The 20450-nt window shown below is 33.9% G+C and overlaps 1 protein-coding gene across 27 annotated transcripts in view; it reads left to right on the forward strand.

The window, feature by feature from the left end:
• Nucleotides 1-20450, forward strand: part of RIMS1 (regulating synaptic membrane exocytosis 1) — a 319206-nt gene that overhangs the window by 197073 nt on the left and 101683 nt on the right. For 8 of the 27 annotated variants that reach the window (XM_048299528.1, XM_048299529.1, XM_048299531.1 and 5 more), the window contains 10 exons: nt 887-1017; nt 1338-1509; nt 1639-1795; nt 3011-3082; nt 9137-9296; nt 9780-9905; nt 13892-13954; nt 17331-17408; nt 17746-17859; nt 18322-18411. In XM_048299528.1, the coding sequence (XP_048155485.1) occupies nt 887-1017; nt 1338-1509; nt 1639-1795; nt 3011-3082; nt 9137-9296; nt 9780-9905; nt 13892-13954; nt 17331-17408; nt 17746-17859; nt 18322-18411 (1163 nt within the window). The remainder of the gene's footprint in view (nt 1-886; nt 1018-1337; nt 1510-1638; nt 1796-3010; nt 3083-9136; nt 9297-9779; nt 9906-13891; nt 13955-17330; nt 17409-17745; nt 17860-18321; nt 18412-20450) is intronic. The other 19 variants (XM_048299532.1, XM_048299536.1, XM_048299534.1 and 16 more) reach the window with 4 other exon arrangements.

The following is a 20450-nucleotide window of genomic DNA, read 5'->3' on the forward strand; positions in this document are numbered from 1 at the left end:
CCCTCTGTATGCACTAAAAAGCCATCACTGTAATAATAGCAGACGTTAGAAATTGTTGTTTTAATACACCCAGGAGTGCAGGAATTTACGTTGAGAAAAGCCCGTTAAAGTGCCTTGAAACTTGTCATTTTGTAGCTTCTGCATTGAAAATAGTGGCTTTGCTGTACATGTCCGGTAATCTGCAGATAACAAGCATAGTATCCCTATTTTCTTTATGGGAGAATTTAAAGAGCTGTGTATTTGTTAAGCATTACACTGTTTAGTAATGCATTTTAATTTAGATACATCTTGGAACTTTCTTGTAATACTAATTGAAGTCCTGCTTATTAAATATACTGTAAGTACTTAGACTACTTTTTCTACATTCTTATATTCTTTATATTGATCATATTAATTCATAAGTATACAGCAGGCTTAAAAATTTCCTAATATTATGATTCCCTTAAGAAATGATGTAGCTGTATATTACTGTTTTCATAAAAACTTTTGAAAGGGTTATAAATCTGAGTAGATAGATTTCAACTATGCTTTGAAATTAGATGCAGTCAGAGCTTCCTATTTAATGTAGCTTTTAAGGTGCAGAGCTAAGACATGCTGGTTTAAGTGCACTTACAGATCCAAGATTATGCAGTGAGTACAGTAAACAATGTAAGTATAATCAGGCACCATAATTTTATTCAGCTGTGATAAATATAAGTCTTTGGTATATACCATCATCTTTTCCAGCTAACCTAATTAAATATTAAGGGATTTGAAATGCAATATATCTCATTGTCTCTGGGAAGAAAATCAGTGGTTACTTTTACATTGTGGTTATTTTTGATGCAGTCTGAAAATTCTGTTTCTTCGTTTTCAGTAATGTTTTCTGGTAACTTGATTCCCGTAGGTTAAACTCTGGTATGACAAAGTGGGACATCAGTTAATAGTAAATGTTCTACAGGCAACAGATTTGCCACCAAGAGTAGATGGACGCCCCAGAAATCCCTATGTAAAAATGTATTTTCTTCCTGACCGAAGGTAACACTATTCCAGTTGAGAAAATTATGTTTTAATTTACCATGTATTGAATCAACTTTTATTGAATGCTTATTAAGAACTCCTTTTTATAGTTTTGTATAGCTAGATTAATTATAACAAAAAATTGCACTTGAATCATGCAAATCAGTATCAATTTAACTTTGTGGTCTTATGTAAGAATGTGATCACTTTGCAGAAAATGCTTTTTTCATTTAGGCAGTATTGCCTAAGAGAGAATGAAAACAGTTAAGCCCTGATGAATACATGGTATTTTCTGATTTATCTCTAAGAATAATTTACAAAAAATATTTATGTTTCAGTGATAAAAGTAAAAGAAGGACCAAAACAGTAAAGAAAAGTCTAGAGCCAAAATGGAATCAAACTTTTCTCTACTCACATGTACATCGTAGAGATTTTAGAGAACGAATGCTTGAAATTACTGTATGGGATCAGCCAAGAGTACAAGAAGAAGAGAGTGAATTTCTTGGAGAGGTGATGCATACAATCACATTTCTTCTGAGTTCATTGTTTGGTTTTGAATACATATGCATATATATTTTGTATATATGTTTCTGTGTGTGCCTTCCAAGTAAAATTGAAACCTGATGATTTTTCTGCTAGATTCTTATAGAGCTGGAGACAGCACTTTTAGATGATGAACCACATTGGTATAAGCTACAGACACATGATGAATCTTCACTACCTCTGCCTCAGCCATCACCATTCATGCCAAGAAGACATGTTCATGGTGGAGAAAGCACTAGCAAAAAATTACAAAGTAGGTCAAAATTCCCTTAAGGTCTCTTAAATTTTAAATCAGAAATGCTGGATATGGTGTAATGGTATTTAAATTCCTAATAAAATAAAAAGATACTATTTCATAGTCTAAAAATAATGAAAATTTGTGGCAGAAAGTTGATTTAAATTATGACATTATGACATGTCAGCCTTACACCTGTGATGTATAACTTTCAAGTATGTGAAACCTGCTGGAATTGATTTGGCTTTCAATAGCAAAACTAAATTGTTCAAAGATTTCTTTGCATAAATTTCCTTTTAAATGGAAAGATGAAGTTTATAATTATGGGATACTTTAAAAAAAATTAAAAGTATTTTATTTTTAAAAAAGAAGTCCTTAAAGACTTACAAGGCTTAAAAGCACTTTTCATCATAAAGTTAGTGTCAACCTCCAATATGCTCATTAAAATGTAGGAAAGAGAAATTGTATTCATGTATTAGGGAGGTACAGTTGTTTCAGTGAGTCTGATTTCAGGTTTGTATGAGGCACATTAAAAGAAGGAGGTACTTCAACACTGTGGCTTCTCTGTTCATTTAAATTAAGATTTACTTAGAAATATGAAAGATACAGGGGATTATTTTAAAATACATTTTCAAGCTATTTTTCTGATTTTTCTAAAACATGGAAGTCATTCAGTACAGTCAGTGGGTAGGAAATTGGTGCACATTCAGGAATGAGCTATAAATATGTGATACTGCTGTAATTGCTGCATAGATGCCCAAACGGAGGATATGTATATAGAGAGCAAATTAAAGGTTAGTTTTCCTGAGATATTTGAGCTTTTCTAAAAGCTGGCAGTGCTGTTTCCTCTTCCTCTCTCTCACCATATGCTGCCTCATCTCCTTTCCTGTTCAGCAAGCTGATTCAGCATATTCACTGAAATAGCACAAAAGTGGTTTTTTTCTTTACTTGAGTTTCGCTTTTGGAGGCTTAGGGAGATAAACTATTCTAGTAGAGGATTACTGAGGACTTGAGGGGAAGAGAAAGGGAAAGGAGGCTGCAGCAGCTGTAAGATGTTAAATTGGCTCACCTGTCTTCTAAAGTATCAATTAGTAACTGCAGTTGAGTTCTCCTTCTCTATTGTTTTGACTTAAAATCATCTTTTTGGTTTCATTATTATGTTAAATGATCATATTCTTTCATTTTATAACATGACCAGATGTTTAGGTATTTGTTTACCTTGCTGTTGTGCAGGATCTCGGCCAATCAGTGATAGTGACATCTCAGATTTTGATGTTGATGATGCTATTGGAGTTGTTCCTCCAGGTGCGTGGATGAACAGCATGGTCCTGCTTTCTTTTTCTTCTTTTTTGGTTGTTTTTTTTTTTTTTTTTCTTTATAGCATTTTGGAATATTGAGGATACTGTTTTTGGAGAGTGCATTGTGGAAAAAACAGTTTTCTTGAGTTTTCCATGGTACCTGTCCCATACCTGGTAAATTAAAAGATTCTACTAGTCATTCATTTATATTTATTTTGCATATCATTCTTCATATGTGAACCACTGGTTGGTTCAAATTGGTCAATTTTCTACTCTGTAATGCTTCAAGCATTATTTAAAATCCAAATTAAATTTAAAAGACCTCCCACATTTTAAAATAGTTAAGATTTCAGGTTTTATTGAAAGCATTTTTTTATTATTTTGTTTCTCACTTGAAACTTAGCTATAATGCAGTCTCCCATGGACTCTATTGAGAATGCATGGCTATAGATTAAGATGCATGTTGCATGGCTGTATCTTTTATAGTTTTCATAAGCCTTCATGAGCTATCATTACCCTAAATGTTCATAAATATATGCTTGTAGAGACTGTCATGGTTTGACTTTTAGTTAGGCATTCCTACATACTGAAAATCTTGAGGATTATCTTGGATACTGCATTCTTCTAGTTCGAGTTGACTGTTGCCACAAGTTAGATAAATATGTTTCCCAATTGTCCCAAGCTAACTGAAGAGTCACTATGTCATTGCAAGCACTAAATCAGTTTTTCTGTGGATCTTCGTGATGAAAACCACTGAATTACATCATGGAGGGATTCAGGAAGCTTTTTTTATCTTCATGATCTGTGTTTAAAATAATCTCACAATTTATTGTTATTTATAAATAATTTGTGATAATAACAATTTTTATATTATTCTATAACAGTAAATCACTAATTTTATTAACGCAGTATCATCTTGATGTTAACTGAGAAAAATTCTCCTTCCTTTGATGCTGATTGGGTTCTTTTCTTACTTTATATGCTTTGCACCTCAGTTGCTAAGAGAGAAATTCATTCATGTATGCCTGGTTATGATATTTGATGTTTTTACATTAGGAGAGAGAGTGAGCATTTAAAATATAAATAATAGGTTCTAAATATTTTTCATGGGTGTTTTCTTTTTTTTTTTGTTTTTTGGGGTTTTTTTTGTAGTTAACAATGTAGATACTGGTATGTCTTTGTAGACTTACTTACATTTAAAGTTGCAGTATGTTCTATTAAGAACTGCGGCTTTTTTTCAGCTGCCAGTCCTTCCATGCATCCTTTTGAAAGAAATAATTTTCCACCTAACAGGAAGCATTCAAAATGGTTCAGTTGAATGTATTGGACTTTGTTCACGGGGACAGCATTTGAGTAACTGATTCTTATTGAAATTTCTTTGGACTTCATGCTCTGGTGTGCCTTTGATGAATGCACAGATCCAAACTTTCTCTGAGGTCACTGTAGAAAATAGGAGGATTTAATCTTTATAACTGGATTTGCAATGATCTGAGAGTCTGTAAGTTAAAAATTGAAGGGCATAGTGAGGAAAATCCTTCTGAAGTCCACCTAATCAGAAACATTCTACTAGTTCACCCAACCAAGCACAAATTTGTCCATTTTGAGTTTCATGGACACATTTGTTTGGCAATTCTAAGTGGAGTTCATCTGTTTGTGATTCCTGTGTGAAGTGGATATACATATAAGTGTGTGGGGGTTTTTTGCATATGCAACCTGAATTCTTAAAAGAAGTTAAACTTTAGGCACACAGGGACAAAGAAAATTTGATTCATCAGCCACAAATCTGTGAAAGCAAAGACAGTGTATGGAAATGCGTTTTGCACTAAGACCTGGAAAAGGTTTCCAGTCCCAATGTCTGTTGGATTCTTTGAGAACCTTAGGCACAGAATCACTAATGTGACTGGAGATCAAGTTCATATATATACCTTTCTACCCTCCTGTCCAACTTTCCTAACTTCCCACACTGCTAAATTATTAAGACTTTGGGCTACTCCCTTCATTTGCGCTGAATGAATAGTGCAGTATCTTCTCCATAAAACAGGCTCCTCTGTCAAAACTAAGTTCCATGCAAGTTCCTTGGTGTTCTGCAGGGCCTTTACCTCTGCACTCCTCCTGCCCTTCAATATTGTGGTCCTTACCAGAGTGCACCCCAGCTCTTGTCTGGTTCATATTTCCCACACATACTCTTGCACAGTGTGCATATGGGAAGGAACAGAAAATATCTGTATTTCCCCGTAATGTAGTATGGTGATGCACCATTTTGGAATAGCCTTTATTGGCTTCAACCAGATTAGTCTAGGTTTAAGATACTCATTCTCAAGAGAAGAAAGAATATCAAAATTGAGTTTACAACATTTGACGCATAAGAAAATATTTCCCTTTAAAGACTTGTCTGAGCCGTAGGCTGCCAGCTTCTCCAGGAGAATCCTGGGGAAACAGTGTAAAAGATTTTAATAATGTAAGGTAGACAACATACCCAGCCTTTCTCTTATCCACTAAGAGGGTGACCTTGTAGTAGAAGGAGATCAGGTTAATCAGGCAGAATCTTCCTGAAAGTTACTAATCTTCTGTTTTTCCTGAAATACTGAGGAAAAGATGAAGTTATTTTGCCCCTTAATAGCTCAAGATTTTCACAAAGGTTACTGCTCATTTTCTAATAAATAAACACATAACTGCAAAATGTGGAAGTGCAAAATTTCACTTCATCTGCATAAAAGCTTAAAAAATGAAGGAAAATAGTTTTGCTAATTTAACTAATATTGGAAATCCTTAAAACTATAGTTTCAAATTTTTTACCAATTGCTAAGGCAAATGCAGTATTAGAGTTTAGTAATAACAAAGAAAACTGTTTTCCTGGAATTTTCAGCAGCTGCAAAGAATCACTGCTTGTCAATGGAGGTAAAGATCGTTACATCAAAAATCATGGTACTTTAATAAATTCCAAAATATTTTAAGAAAAGTATTTTTACCTTGTCATATCACTAATGTATCTTATCTTTCATGTAATTGTACCCTCTTCATTTATTAGTAGTACCTTGCAGCGATATACATATCTTTTGTATAATCAGCTCATAGATATGTTCATAAAAGTTTATATCAACAGCTGAAAGTAACTTTAATTTGAAGCTCAGATTTAACAAAAATGATTTTGGCAGGGTTTTTGTGGTAGGCTGACATCTGTTTACATGAAGAAAATACTATTTTAAGTCTCTCAACCTCTGTGTATATGAGAGATGCTCAAGTCTCTTAAGGATGTTTGTGATCCTGAGCTATTCTTAAACCAGTCACTCTGTGTCTGTACTGTACTGGGCAGCCCAGTACTCCAGAAGGGTCAGTGAAGGTTTTAATGAAACCTGAACATGTTTTGAGACCAATCTGTTTAACCAAAGCTTCAGTAACTTTCTTAATTAAAAAGAAAACCAAAAAAAGCCCTGATATACACTTGGCAATATCTCCACTGGTATTTTTAACAAGCAGCATTGCTTATGCTATAGGTAACTCTTCAGAGCAGTTCATTTTTCTGTCACATGTAACCTGTATAAATGGTTGCATTGTATTTACCTTCCTCCTGTAGAAGCAGGGTGCCATCAGTATAATACCTTGTTGTTGTCAGTATTGTCTTTAAGAAAAAATAATATAATTCTGATATCAAATGTTTGCTAGAACCATTTTCATCATCCATCCTGCATTCATTTCCTGTCACACCTGACAGTTTCCCATGAGCAACTGAGAAACTTCTGCATAAACTACCATCAGCTTGGTTGCTGCTATCATGCTGGTCCATGCAAAATTTTTCTCTGCTCACCCTGAAGAGCACAGAGCCTTTGTATTTGAGGATATGAGGAAATGTTACTGTTGCTGTCACTGTCATGGTCACTGTGAAAGTATGGGTGTGATTTGACCAGTTTGACAACTCTTGAATTAATACTTAGGATAAGTATGAATTACTACTGCTCTGTCTATTCTGTAAGCTTTGTGTACACACACTGCATAAGTTTCAGGTATTGTTTCCTAGATAGCTTGTCTATGAAAAAAAAATCCATAAAATCATCTTTCTATACTAGATTTTTGAGTTTACAGGATAATCCTACATGAATTTTTTTAGGCGGACTAGAAATGCTCTAGAAATATATTTTAAATTTAAATTCATATTTTTTTTTAATACTTAAATTGTATGTATTTCAGTACAAGGCCTAAAGGATGGAAAGAAGTTTAGGATTTCTTTGGTTTTAGTGTAATAAATGTAAAAGTGCTCTTCCTTCTGATAGAGATGACAGGATTTTTTCTAACACAAGCTTGTTTGGAAAATAAAATATCTTTTTGCAAATACAGCTTATATTTAATTATCCTGGGAAAGGGAACACATCCAACTTTCATCATATATTTTCTTCCTCTAACAAAAAACCTAGACATTTTCTGCAGTGATCCTGGTTCATGAACCTCCACTGAAGTCCTGAGGGAGTCCCTCCTTTGCTTCAAAATTTGCACCCAATTCTTGTCCTGAGATCAGGGAGATCCTCCTGTTTCTTTATAATTTTATTACAGAACTCTGAAACACTTTTTTGGCAGGTTAGATACTCCAGCATCACAACGTATCAAAACCTGTGGGACACTGGAGTCCTACTTTGTTGAAAAGTTGATAAACCCCAGTAAATACTTTCATGCATGTTGTCAGCTTTTAGAGGCCATTAGGATACATTGGTAAACTCTTACACATTTTGGGAAAAAACTGTGAATGCTTCTTTGATGTTTGTGGTCAGGGTTCAGACTTGCAGCTAAAGAGGTTATTAAATGTCATTGAATACATGATCAAGCCTGGTACAGACTGTATACAGGCCACACTTTTAGAAGAGGGCCTGTTTGTAAGTTGGTAGAAGACCAGAGAAGAACTAGAATTATACAAATTATATAAAATATGAAAAACTCCCACAGTTAAAACCATGTAGTGAGATCCATAAGAAGTGCAATTTATTTAATTTATTTAATTTCTCCAATTGACAACTGGGTGACAAAATCACAGTCTTTTCCTGCATGAAAAGAAGATTTCTGATATAGGCTGTTTTTTTAGCTGAACAAAATCACACATTACAGTAACTTTAATGCTAGACAAATTCAGAGAAGAAGCAAAATTATTATTTTGACACTGAAACAAGAATTTGTGAAGTGATTAAGGGATGATTTAAGGGATGACTTTCTATATCATTAAGGGATTTTCTGTAAAGGGGTTCTTGTAATCCAATTTAAATGTCTCGAAATGAAGTCTGAGCAGATCTCTTTAGGCTCTTTTGGAAAGATAACAGATACCTTTTGAAAGCTGTTATCTTACTGAGCTTCATTGTCTGTTTTAGGATGGGAGTCAAAATGTATAACAAGTCAAAGAGTGTGCTACATAGAAAAAGGCACAAAAATAATGAAATATTGAACATGTACTAGCATTCTACTGATTTTTTTTAATCCTATATAAGAATACTATGAGAAATTTTGCTGCTTAGTCATAGTATTTTGCAAAAATATTCTGCAAGGTATGCGACATCCATTATTCAGTACAATATACTCTAAATCGTAGTAGTTTTTTTAAGTAGGTGGCTTTGGCTAAGTTCAGTAGGAGAACATCTTTGTGTTTAACTGAAACAAGAGCAGAAAGATGCTCTGTATATGAGCAGCCCTGTGTGAGTCTGTGCTGTTTTATGCAGGCCTGGTTTCTCCATTTTTTGGATGAGGTAAACCTACTCTGTTGAGATTCTAAACTGTTTAGATTCCTTTCAAATATTTTTTTACATACAGAAAATACCCAGAATACTCCTCCCCAAGTAAGTAAGAAAACTGCTCCACATCTTCCAGTACCTTAAAGAGTCTAATTTTTTCAGTCTCTCTACATGTAGGCATTTAAAGGTAATGCTAGTAATTTATCCTGCATGATACATCGGGATGTACAACAGCTGAATGATGAACTGAAAGTTGCGTAAGCATTTAGATATGTGCTCCTGGAAGTCTGGCCATCTGAATTATTTCTAAACCCAGACCTTTATTCTCTAATTGCCTTTTGTTACCCTCTTGCCAGTAGGTTATAGGTCTAGTACTAGAGAAAGTAAATCCACAACGCTAACTGTGCCAGAACAGCAAAGAACAACAACACATCATCGTTCACGTTCTGTGTCTCCTCACCGTGGCGACGATCAGGGCAGGCCCCGTTCACGTTTACCAAATGTGCCATTACAGAGGTAGGCATCACAAGTGAAACTCAATGTGGTTTCAAGTTTGTATAATGTGTCTTTATTAACTTTTCTCTTGTTCAGGAATTTTTCACCATTTTAAAGCATGTTTTTTGTATCTAAATTTACTAGTGCAGTATTTGAACTTGATATATGCTTTTATTAATGATTCAAGAGCACTCATGGGATGAATCATAACTTTGTAAGGCTTACCTCTTTTTACTCATATTTTGTCTGTGACTCATCATCTGCATACCATAACTAATACATAGGTTTGGAAATTTTTTTTGAGTCAGTGGTTTAATCTTGTATGTATATTAAGTATATTTGTAGGTTAATAGTGGCACGTAAAAATTGCATAATTTTAATGGCATTCTTTTAGAAATGATGTATTAATAATTTATGATTAAAAACTTCCTTCAACCAACTTGTACTGTGATCCATTGGTGTTCATGAGAAAACAAGATTATCAGACATATTTCTGCTTTTTAGGAGTTTAGATGAAATTCATCAAATGAGAAGATCACGTTCTCCAACTAGACACCATGATGCCTCCAGAACTCCCATTGATTACAGATCCAGAGAGATGGATAGTCAGTATTTGTCTGATCAAGAAAGGTACATTGTCAGCCTGAACTTGGAAAAAAGTTTAGAAATGTCTTTGTCAGTTTGCCTAATTTTCAAGTTTTCAGTAGAAATGTTACTGATAGCTATGGGGAAGGCAGAGAATTCATCCTAACTGATAGATCTAGTGCCACTGTTAAATTATTTATACCTTTTATTTTTGGTAAAACTGTGTACTGGGTTGACTGTCCTAGATATTCTGCTGCTTTTTCATATGTAAAGCCCAGAGATTTAGGCTAGAAAGCCATGTATCTTCATGTATGCCCGAGGTATTTTTGTAATGTACCAGAATTCACCAGTTGTGCTAGCCAGCAAAATACCAGACATGGATTCCTCCTAGCTGGAAGTCAGATGTATGATGGTGTGCATTCATATGCTTATAGATTTTGGACATCTATGGGTGCAGTCTCCCACCATCTTATGTAACATACTGGTGAACTTGCTACATTACTCAGGCATAGCAAAGAGACTTGCAGTACTAGTTGCAGTTTGCAAAAATTTCCAGTCTTAGATGTGTGACGCATACACATCTCTCCCTGGAGTACATGGAGTGGCTACACTCAAAGATCACTTGGTCTCTCCTAGTAGGCACTGTTTTCAGGTATCTAGGAATGATATTCTGATAAAATGGAAGGAATGAGAAATTCTGTTAAGTGTATAGCTGAAAAAAAAAGGTTAGAAAGGTATTTCAGCTCAGTATTTGTGAAAAATAATGATGACAGTCACATAGATTATCAATCTTTATGGCTTGTTGTTTACATTAAAAAAATCATTTAGCTAGACTATAATAGCAAACTTTTACCATTAAGATAAGATCAATTGTCATAGTAATGTCTTTGATTTTTTTTTCTTGACAGTAAGTAACTGCTTTTAGAACTAAGTATGACAAAATCTTTTCTTATAATCCAGTAAATTTGATACAGAACATACATATCATAGTGATGTGAAAACATGTAAACATTAAATCATAAAAATCTCTGGAAGTCTTTGGCCAGTTTTGAAGCAACATAAAGATTGAATAACAGATGGCTCTTGCAGTTAAGCTAGTTCAGTTCTGTATATGATCTTGCCTGTTTTATTTTTGCAGTATGGTAACGTAGCTATGGGAATTAGTGAGTTATCTGGTACATTTAAAAATTCAAATTTATAGGCAGAAAGTGTGTACAGAATTGACTAAGTTGGATTTTTGTACTGAATTTTCTTTTGGAGGTGAATTAAAATTGTTTTTAAATATAGTAGTCAGATTTATAATTAGGCTAATTCAAGTAATGTCCACTTGTTTTCTGTTCTGCAGATGTTAGCTGTTATTATTTATCTTGGGCAGTGATAGATTCAAAAGACTCCTGAAGATATTTATTGAATAGGTTTCTTGTTCATCAGATTTGAAGAGAAAAAGGCTTTAAAAAGTAGATTTTGTCAGTATAAATATAGACTGTTAACTACCTAGAAATTTCTCTTTTAGTAAAGCCTCAGACCAAGACACAACTGGTGATACATTCATGGATTATAGTTGGAGAGGAGCAGGGTTTACACTGAGTCTTTCTTGGGGATGAGCAATGGGCTGCTGGGTTTGTTCAGAGAAGTGAGACAGTCTTCAGTTCTTTTCAGTGTTCACAAAACCTTTTTCAGAAGTTTAAAGATCAGACATGAAGGATATATGTGGCTTATTTGCAGGATTTAAAGATGGGTCCATGTACTTACTGTCCTTGAATAAAAATCTTGTCTCCAGTGGTCTCCTTTTTCCCATTTTCCTTTTAACCTTTTCCCCCAGATTTCATCAGTTGTGAAGGCTGTTTAATTCTGGCAGGTTTTGCTGGCTTTCAGTACAAAAGAATAGCATCCAAACCAGGTTTTCTTGAGAAAGATCCTCTGTCACATCCAAGAATTTAAAAAAACCCAACTTTGTTAAATATTATGTATTAGTATCAAGAGTAGTGTAGATATTATGCGTAGTGCATTTACTGAACCCTTCATCTAAACAAGTACATTCACATTGATATCTAAGATAAACTTGGCTTGAAAGTTGAGAAATTACCCCATAATTACATGGCAGAAATTACAGCTGCTGATTAGTTTCAATGATTTTCTCAATGATCTGTTACTGGTCCAAAATCAATATTAAGTAGTAATATAGGTCTTTGTAAAAATGATTACTACCACTCTCTTACAGAAGCATCTGTTGCAATAAATTTCCAATGGAACTTATTTGTCCACTTCAACAGTTTTATATATATTTATATACATATATACACACATATATGAATATATATAAACTGTTAGGAAAAGCTTTTTATTAAGAAATCATTGTCTAATTTTCAAGAGCATGGCACTTTTTTTTTTGTGTTTCTTTAATTCATAAGTTAAATCTGTTAATTGTGAGAATAGAAAAAACTTGTTGGAGAATAATAATCTCTATTTTAAATGTCTCCCAAACCAGACTTAATATATCAGAGAACTGCATATTCTCCCAATATTGGTAGTCTACTTGGTGGATTCTTTTCTTTTTTTTTTTTTTTAACTTGAAGATTTCATGGTGGATTTGTTATTTTATATCACTTTTCAGGATGACTTTTTTATTAGTGTTTGCTTTGCAAATTACAATAGATAGCCTTTGGCTTAGCAAAGGTAAATATTAACAAAGTACCCTATGATTTAATGTGGACTTTGCATCTACTTTGCAACTCTAAAGAAAATAGTAACTTTTTTCTTAAAATCCATAGTTGTTTGTAATCTGGAAACCTGCACATAAGTTCTGTCAGTTCTCTGAGTTTATGAATAGAAATTTGGCTTAGAAAGAAAATTTAAAAATTCAATTCAACTTTAGTACATATTGTTGCATCAAAATCAAGCTAGTGGCTTGAGATGTAAATAAATCTTACATGACTCACAAGCCATTATTTCAAGCTGCCCAGTTTAGAATTTTAGATAAATAATGCCTATAGTGTATCAATGAAATGGATCATTTTATAATGGCATGAAGTGTGAAACACATTGAACAACTGCTGCTTTATCTGTTTTGTAATATTTTCTCTCTCTTTTTTTTTTGCCATAGTACTTCATGGGATTCCCTGCTTCTTTTAAAATTAGCATGTTTCCATGAAGCTTACCTTTAATTTCATATTTACAATGATAGGAGTTTTGGAGCTTGGTCTTTCTGACTGTGTTGAAGTGCATAAAACTACAGGATTAATTCAAGGGATATTTCATATCATAGCCATATTTACCAAAAGCATAAATATGCATTAATTTTACCATCTTGCTGGCTGTAGTATGTGTTTGGCTACAGTATGAGAAAATTAGAATAGATGGCTGATTTTCCTCAATTTGAAAGAATAAGAAACAAAAAGTCTGGTGGCTGATTGGCTTTTTTTTTGTTTGTTTCTGTAGGATTGTATTACAAAATACCATCAAGAGCTATGAGACACAATTTATGTTTGGCCAAACAAAATATTTCAAGGGAACATATATATTTGATTTTCCCTAAAGGATGACTGGTTATTCTTCCCATAAACCAATCTGCACTAAATTGTTATCAAACCTTTCCTGCTTTTACATGTATTATTTTGCAGCTTAGGAAGCTACAAAACCGAGCACAAAAAAAAAAAAGAACAGACATCTTTCTTTTTTTTCCTAAAGCAACTCTCCTTTAATTGGTTCACGAGACAGGAAGTTATTAGAAAACTGTAGCCATTTTATGTATTTGTTTCATCATGAAGAGCTCTGAAAAAGTAATTCTGAATTTTAAAGAAAAATATCATAGAAGGAGGTGCCACACTAAAAAGAATTTGTTGAAAATGTAGTTATTACCTGCATTTTTTGACTCATATTTTTTGAGACGTGCAGTCTTATCAGACTATGTATCTGGGTGGATGCTTCTTGTTTCTTTTTATGTTTTCATTTGCTTATCATTGGCATAACCCATGTCATCTAATGCTTCATAACTATATCTGTTTCACTCACCACCCATCCTGTCTGTGCAGTGAGCTTCTTATGCTGCCCAGAGCAAAGCGAGGAAGAAGTGCAGAGTGCCTACATACCATCAGGTAAATACAGGAATGTCGGAATCATGAACACATCTGGTTAGTTGTCCATACTTTGTGTGCCCAATGTTTTTTTCCGTGGTGGTATTTAGTCCCAGTAAATAAAGAACTTCCAAGTACATTGTGATCCAGATGTCATCGTCTTTTTTTGCTTGTTTTAATTCAGACTGAGATGTGTATGTATGTTTGTGAACCTCAGTAGTAAGGATTAAAGGAGTTGAAGAGTCTTTGGTTTTGCAGTTGTATTTTGTGGTAGATTTTCTGTCTAGTCACGACAGTCACAATGCATGACAGCGTTGTTAAAATTTCAAACTTTGGTTTTTTAGTTGATTTTATGTTTTCTTTTATTTGCATTTTTTTTGTTTATATAACAGCCATGCACAATTAAACAATCTTTGCTGGCTGTGACACCTAATCTCATGCTTATTTAGTCACATGCAGAGGAATAAATACTTATTTACAAGGGCTTCCTGGAAGGCCCAGATTTGAGGGGTTTTGTATTACTTGCTTTTGCATCTAAAAATTGTTCAATAAATTGGATCCACATGTAAGCTTTGTAGTTTTGGCCTATCTTTAGTCTTCATTAATCTCTTGTTCCAAAGCTAGGAGCTCCCTGTCTTACCATTTTCCAGTGTTGTGAAACTAAATGGGACTGAAATATCTTTATCTAAAAAATCAAAGTCTGCTCCCCCACCTTTGTTTTCACCATGTCTGTTAACCTTGTTAAAAACCCGTGACTGATTGTGTAGAATATGTTTCACTTACAATAGGTAAAAATGTAGGTTGAAGTTAAAGTAGTTAACCATTCAGCTACTTCAACCAGGCACTTACCCATTTGTCCCTTCCGGATCTGGGTGTTGATAAGAGCTTTGTGTCAGTGCTGTATGTTTAAAAGCATCAAATGTTAAGCCATGCTGTCTAGTGCCATTATTCATTTACTTAATGTAGGATTTTCTCTTACAAAGTACTGTTCATTTTTTTAAATGCCTTGGCTTGCTTTAATTTTCATCATCAACTTTGAAACAGTATTTTAAATGCTGTGATAGGGTTCTATTATAAAGCACAATAGTATAAAACTAAAATAAATAAACAAAATAAACATGTAAGCCTTCAAAAAAATCTGCATCAGTGAAGCTGTTAAATTAAGTTTTTATTATCACTAGGAATATTTTCATTCTCATATTTCAACTAAAAATCTTTTTCCTCAAGATTTTAGGTTTTAGGGTTTAATAATTTATTTAACTTTTTGTTATTTAATGTCTTTTTATTGTCAGATAATAGCAATATTTCCTGCCTCCTTGGTGTGTCCTTTCTTCTGCATCTTCTGTAGCTTTACCCTCTTCCTGCCCCCAGCCCTGTGCTTTCTCCACTTAAAGATTATAATTGTCATTTTAATTTTTCAGTGTTGTTGCTTAAAGTCTCAATTAATGAAGTAAATACTGTATTGTAAACTTTTGGAGCACTTTGCCCAGCCATTAGCTTTCCAATGGTTTTACAATCTGCTAAACCAGTCTGGTCACAGCAAAAAGTTGTGCATGGACAGCAATAGAGTTAGGTCAGAGCTACACTGAATTCAGAGCGTACAGCCCTTTCTTGCCTTTTTCTTTATTCCATTTATTGTATTTTTATGATTAAAAAAACCCAAAAAATTCACCCTTTAAAAGTAATAGTAATGGTATACTATAAAACAGGATGGTACTTAAAATAATTTATTGAAGGTGATGTAAAAGCAATAGATGACAATAGACAGATTCTTCTAAATTTAACTCTGAGGCTTATACACCCTAATTCCAAATAATACCCCAAAACTGGCAATATCCATTCTTGACAGAAGAGTTTCAAAAACAGTTTCAACAAAAAATTGTTATTTACCACTTTTTTCCTTTCTTATTTCTAGTGGCCCAACATTTATTTGTGTTAGAAACTTTATAAGGCTTTATCCTTGTTTTTTAGACAGCTTGCTGAACAATGTTTTAATTAGTTGTTGAGACAGCTTCAGCTTAAAATGGGAAAGAAATGTTAATAGTTTCATATTAAATGAAAGTAATTATGTAGTCCAAGCTACAAAGTTAAGATATATGGTGAGTTTAATGCACCAGTTTGGAATACTAGTCCTAGCTATCCATCCTGTCCCTCTGTATGCAACTATTGACTAATAGCAGAAACGGTGGAAAGGTGTGTACCAGTGCTATAGACCATGGGTTGTCACATTCCATATCTTAGATTACTTTGATTGGTAATACCTGCTCATGTGCCAGGATTGGCCTGCTGACAACCATTCCTTTATTCCTCCTTTGAAATGTTACAGTGACCTCTGATAGAGAAGTCACCAGTGGTGACCACTAAACCCGTACAAGAAGGATCAGAGCTCCTCTGTTAAATCCCTCAAGGTTTTACAAACACTAATATTTCCAGGCAGAGAGTTGAGTCATCTGTCTGTGACACAGTCAGGTTTGTAATGTTGATCCTGCTGTGTTTAGGTGCAAGGCTTAACAGGAATCAGAATGTCCTATCAGGACAAACTGTTCTTGATGCTGCAAAATCCTCAAGCCTGCTGGTTCTTCTCCTAATAGTTCCATAGCTGTGTCCTAGTAGGGTATGTGGAAAATTGTTAGAACATTATTATTAACCCCTAACCATATAATGGCCATAATTCCCATTCAGCAGCCACTGTCTGCCTTTAAATTTCTCCCTTGTTCATTGGGTAAAGCTGGCTGATAAAATAAACATTTCCTTCTCTAAAATCTATGATGATATTAGACAGCTGTCAAGTAACACCTTAGTGCTGCTGTGCTAGCTGATGTAATACCTCTCCTAAGATTTTTAATTAGCTTATTATTAGTAACATTTAATTACTGTTAAGTTTTGAAGCCGATATGCCAATTTCAAAAGACTTCCACATTCCAAAAAGCCAGTTGCTAACACATCTGTAATAAAATTTGTGATACTGTATATCCCTGTTTTAGCAAGATTTTCATGCTTAGCTACTGAAGAGGTTAAAATTTCTGCAGGTCTAAGTAAGGCATCCCTAAGAGAAATAAAGAGCAAATTTAATATCAACTTAATCCTTCAAAACAGTCTGTATATTTTAATTAAAAGTGTCTATAAATGGAATATGTATTACTTCCATTTCAAGAAAACATCTGAGCTGTACTAGTATTGCCATAAGTTCATGCACTTTATAAAGAAAAGTGTAAATACAAAATTTGTCCCCCAGATAGCTGTCAGACATACTGAGAAACCTACAGCTATACGATGTAATAGAACATTATGCATTTGTTTTATGTTCTGGTCATTCTTGCCTTGCCTTTATCTGTCTTTTTATTTCTGGCATGTTTTTGTTTTGTTCTGTGTTCTTTTCTGACCCACCACATTCAAGAAGTTCGGTTAGGCACTATAAAACATTACCACCCAAGATGCCTTTACTAGCAAATGGTACTCACTGGAACCTATACAGGTAAGGAGTGTTTAGAGTCCCCTTTAAGTAGTTAGCTTCTTTTTAAAAAATTAAATAGACTTCCCTTGTTAAAGAAAAAAACCCAACAAAATGTTTCATCCATTTTTGTAACTGAGAGATAAGGGATAAAATCCTAAAATAACTTCATCTAATTGTTTAAAATAACACCTGTATTACAAAAAAACCCAAACCAAACTACTTTGTATTAGTTGTTGTCTTCACTGTTAAAATTATATGTTGCATGTTTTTCTTTATTACATTCTTTTGTTTATGTATGAGATTTCTGTTGCATGTTAAATTTATTTTAATTTTGTTTAAATAATTTTAATTTACAAAGCTCAACTCTTCCTGCATGTGCTAAGACCAAATCTGTGATTAGACAGGATATTTCACTCCTTCATGATTGCCTTAATTCACGAATATCGAAATTTGGAGATGATCTACTGGTTAGGTAAGACACTGAGGATTAATCCCCCCGCTTGTTTCATAACTAATATGGATTTGCAGAATAAATGAGCTTCACTGTAAAGGGATTTCACATGACATATAGTGTATCACATTCTTTTATGTTGGCTTAAGATTTACTGCTGTTAATAAGGATATAACTTTATTGTTTGGTATTTCTCATTCCACTTTTCTTACAAGTGGATGCTCTTCTGTCTCATTCAGTTTTAAACACTTCAACAATATTTGCAGAAAATTTCTAGCAGTCTTTTGTTTGCTTTTATTTTCTAAACAAATCTTGACACTATCATCCAGTCAACTCTTTTATGTTTTCCTTAATTAAATCATTGTGATTCTACATTTTCTGTAAAGAGAGCATTATTTTATGAGTTAATATCTAACATTGTATTCCTTTCTTTGTTTTCTTTTTCTTTCTCTTCTACCATTGGATGCAATGCACTGGCACTAGTGAACTGCAGCCCTCCCTTGACAGGGCTAGGAGTGCTAGTACCAACTGCTTGAGACCAGATACTAGTTTGCATTCACCAGAACGAGAAAGGTATAAAATAAAAACTTATGAATTTCTTGTCATCTGTGCTGGTGATCTTTATAAGTTTTGTTTTTCCTCATATGAGTGTTCTACATTCTTGTACATTCTTGTCTGCTTTGGTATTTGTAGACATTTTTGCTCCTATATTCATGTATGTCATGTAAATTGTGTGTTGGAGTTTATAACTGCTTCTAGCTACTTCCTTTGTTTTAGTTCAAGCTGATGTTCATTGTTTACAAAAGTCCTCAGTATGCTGATAATTGCATTGCAGTGTTAAGTATTTTGAAACTATCACTTGGTTGTGAATCTTCATCATCATTTGCTAAAAAGCATTACATCTGTTTCTTGCTTGTTCTGTGGACTGCTAATAAAGCGTTGGCATAAATTAGAAAGTACAACAAAACTCTCACATTTCAAACCAGAACTGTACCAGTACTGATATATGTTTTACAAAACAGCCAAACATCATTGCTTTCTTTAATGTGCTGCATCTGCTTTTGCAATTACAAGGCAGATCATTGCATTAAGTTTTTTTTCCTCTGATACTACATTAAGGTTCACATAAGTCTTAAGAAGACATGTTTACAAGTTAAATGAAATATTATTGTGTCCCATACATTGTGCAGGCATTTTATGGATGCTTTCTGTATTTTTACTATTACAATAGCTTGATTCAAAATTTTAGAAGAATCAAATGCTATTGGTGTATTTGATAAGGGTGATTCCACAAGAGAACTTTTCATCACTACCCATGTTTTTGGCTAAGAATGATACCACTTTAGAGTGAGATTTTAGGTTCACTAAGGGCAATAATAGGCTCCCTTTGAGTGGGAGCAGGATGGAATTATGATTTTGTCTGTGCAATACATATTTAACTAGTGTGGAAGTTAATAGTGCTTTTTTCAGTCAATACAGTGTGGTGGTTGTTGACATTTGCATTATTTTCTTTATTGGGGGACAGGACATGTGAAGAAAGGCACTAAGAATGCACTTTCCTCTTTGAAATAGGGCTTCTCCTGAGTTTTTTATTTATAATTTGCCTTTCCTTTCTCCCCACTTCCTGCTGCTCCTTGGTTTGGACTGTGCTCTTCTTAAGTTATGCTCTTGTTGCAGAGAAGTGACTAATGTTCTGCTGAGGTGTCCTTGATGGATCTACAGTAGTTTGTTCCTTTTTAAGATTGAGCTCAAGATGTTACAGATAATATGAACATGATTATTAAAAAAAAAAATTCAGCTGACATAAAGCCACTCAGAATAAAATACAAATATTTTTCTAGATATTTTTTAAAAATATTGTAATGTGGTATTATTGAGTGTGTACATGTATACAGCTGCCTTCATCTACAAGCAGTTACTTAATGTAATTGCATATAAATGTGAGCAGAGTGTTCTGTACCTATTTCAAGATGCCACCCATCAAGTTGAATATTCAATCAAACAGTAACTGGTAATTGTAAACTATCTAGTTAAAATCTTACACTAAAAAATAAATCTGTCCTGATGTTAACTAGTTCTATTAAGTCTTTAGAATTCACATCCGGCAATCTCTGTCTGCTGGGCAGGAATCTGCAGCATTTTTCATGAGCTCCTCATAAAGGAAAGTGTTTAGTCAGTATTAATGGCCTCTGTTGCTACTAAAAATGTGGTTTTGCCAAATGATCAGTGTGTCTGATCCAGAAAGACTGCCCATCAGAATCAAAGTTTTTCTTAGATTTTAGAAGTCCTAAATAGGATCCTCCATAGAGCAGAAAAGCTCTTGTTTAGGAAATTCATATTCAATTTTTTCTTGATAGTTTCATTGAAAATAATAAGATACATGTGGCTTTGGCGGAGGATTTTTCTTCCTTTCTTCTGACATAGAAGATTTTTCCTATTCAGCACAAGTTTTGGAGGAAGATGGTATATTTAATACATAAACCCCACCAAATTAATCTTTTTGTTTTGGGGAAGTGAATTTTAGACTATTTAGTTCTCCACTGTTGAATGCGGAATCTGCTTACGCTTGAACATGAGGTTAGTCATCAGTTGCATGTAATGCTAGAGAAGTC

The sequence above is a fragment of the Corvus hawaiiensis genome, chromosome 3 (genome assembly GCF_020740725.1).
Source record: "Corvus hawaiiensis isolate bCorHaw1 chromosome 3, bCorHaw1.pri.cur, whole genome shotgun sequence".
Lineage (NCBI taxonomy): Eukaryota > Metazoa > Chordata > Aves > Passeriformes > Corvidae > Corvus > Corvus hawaiiensis.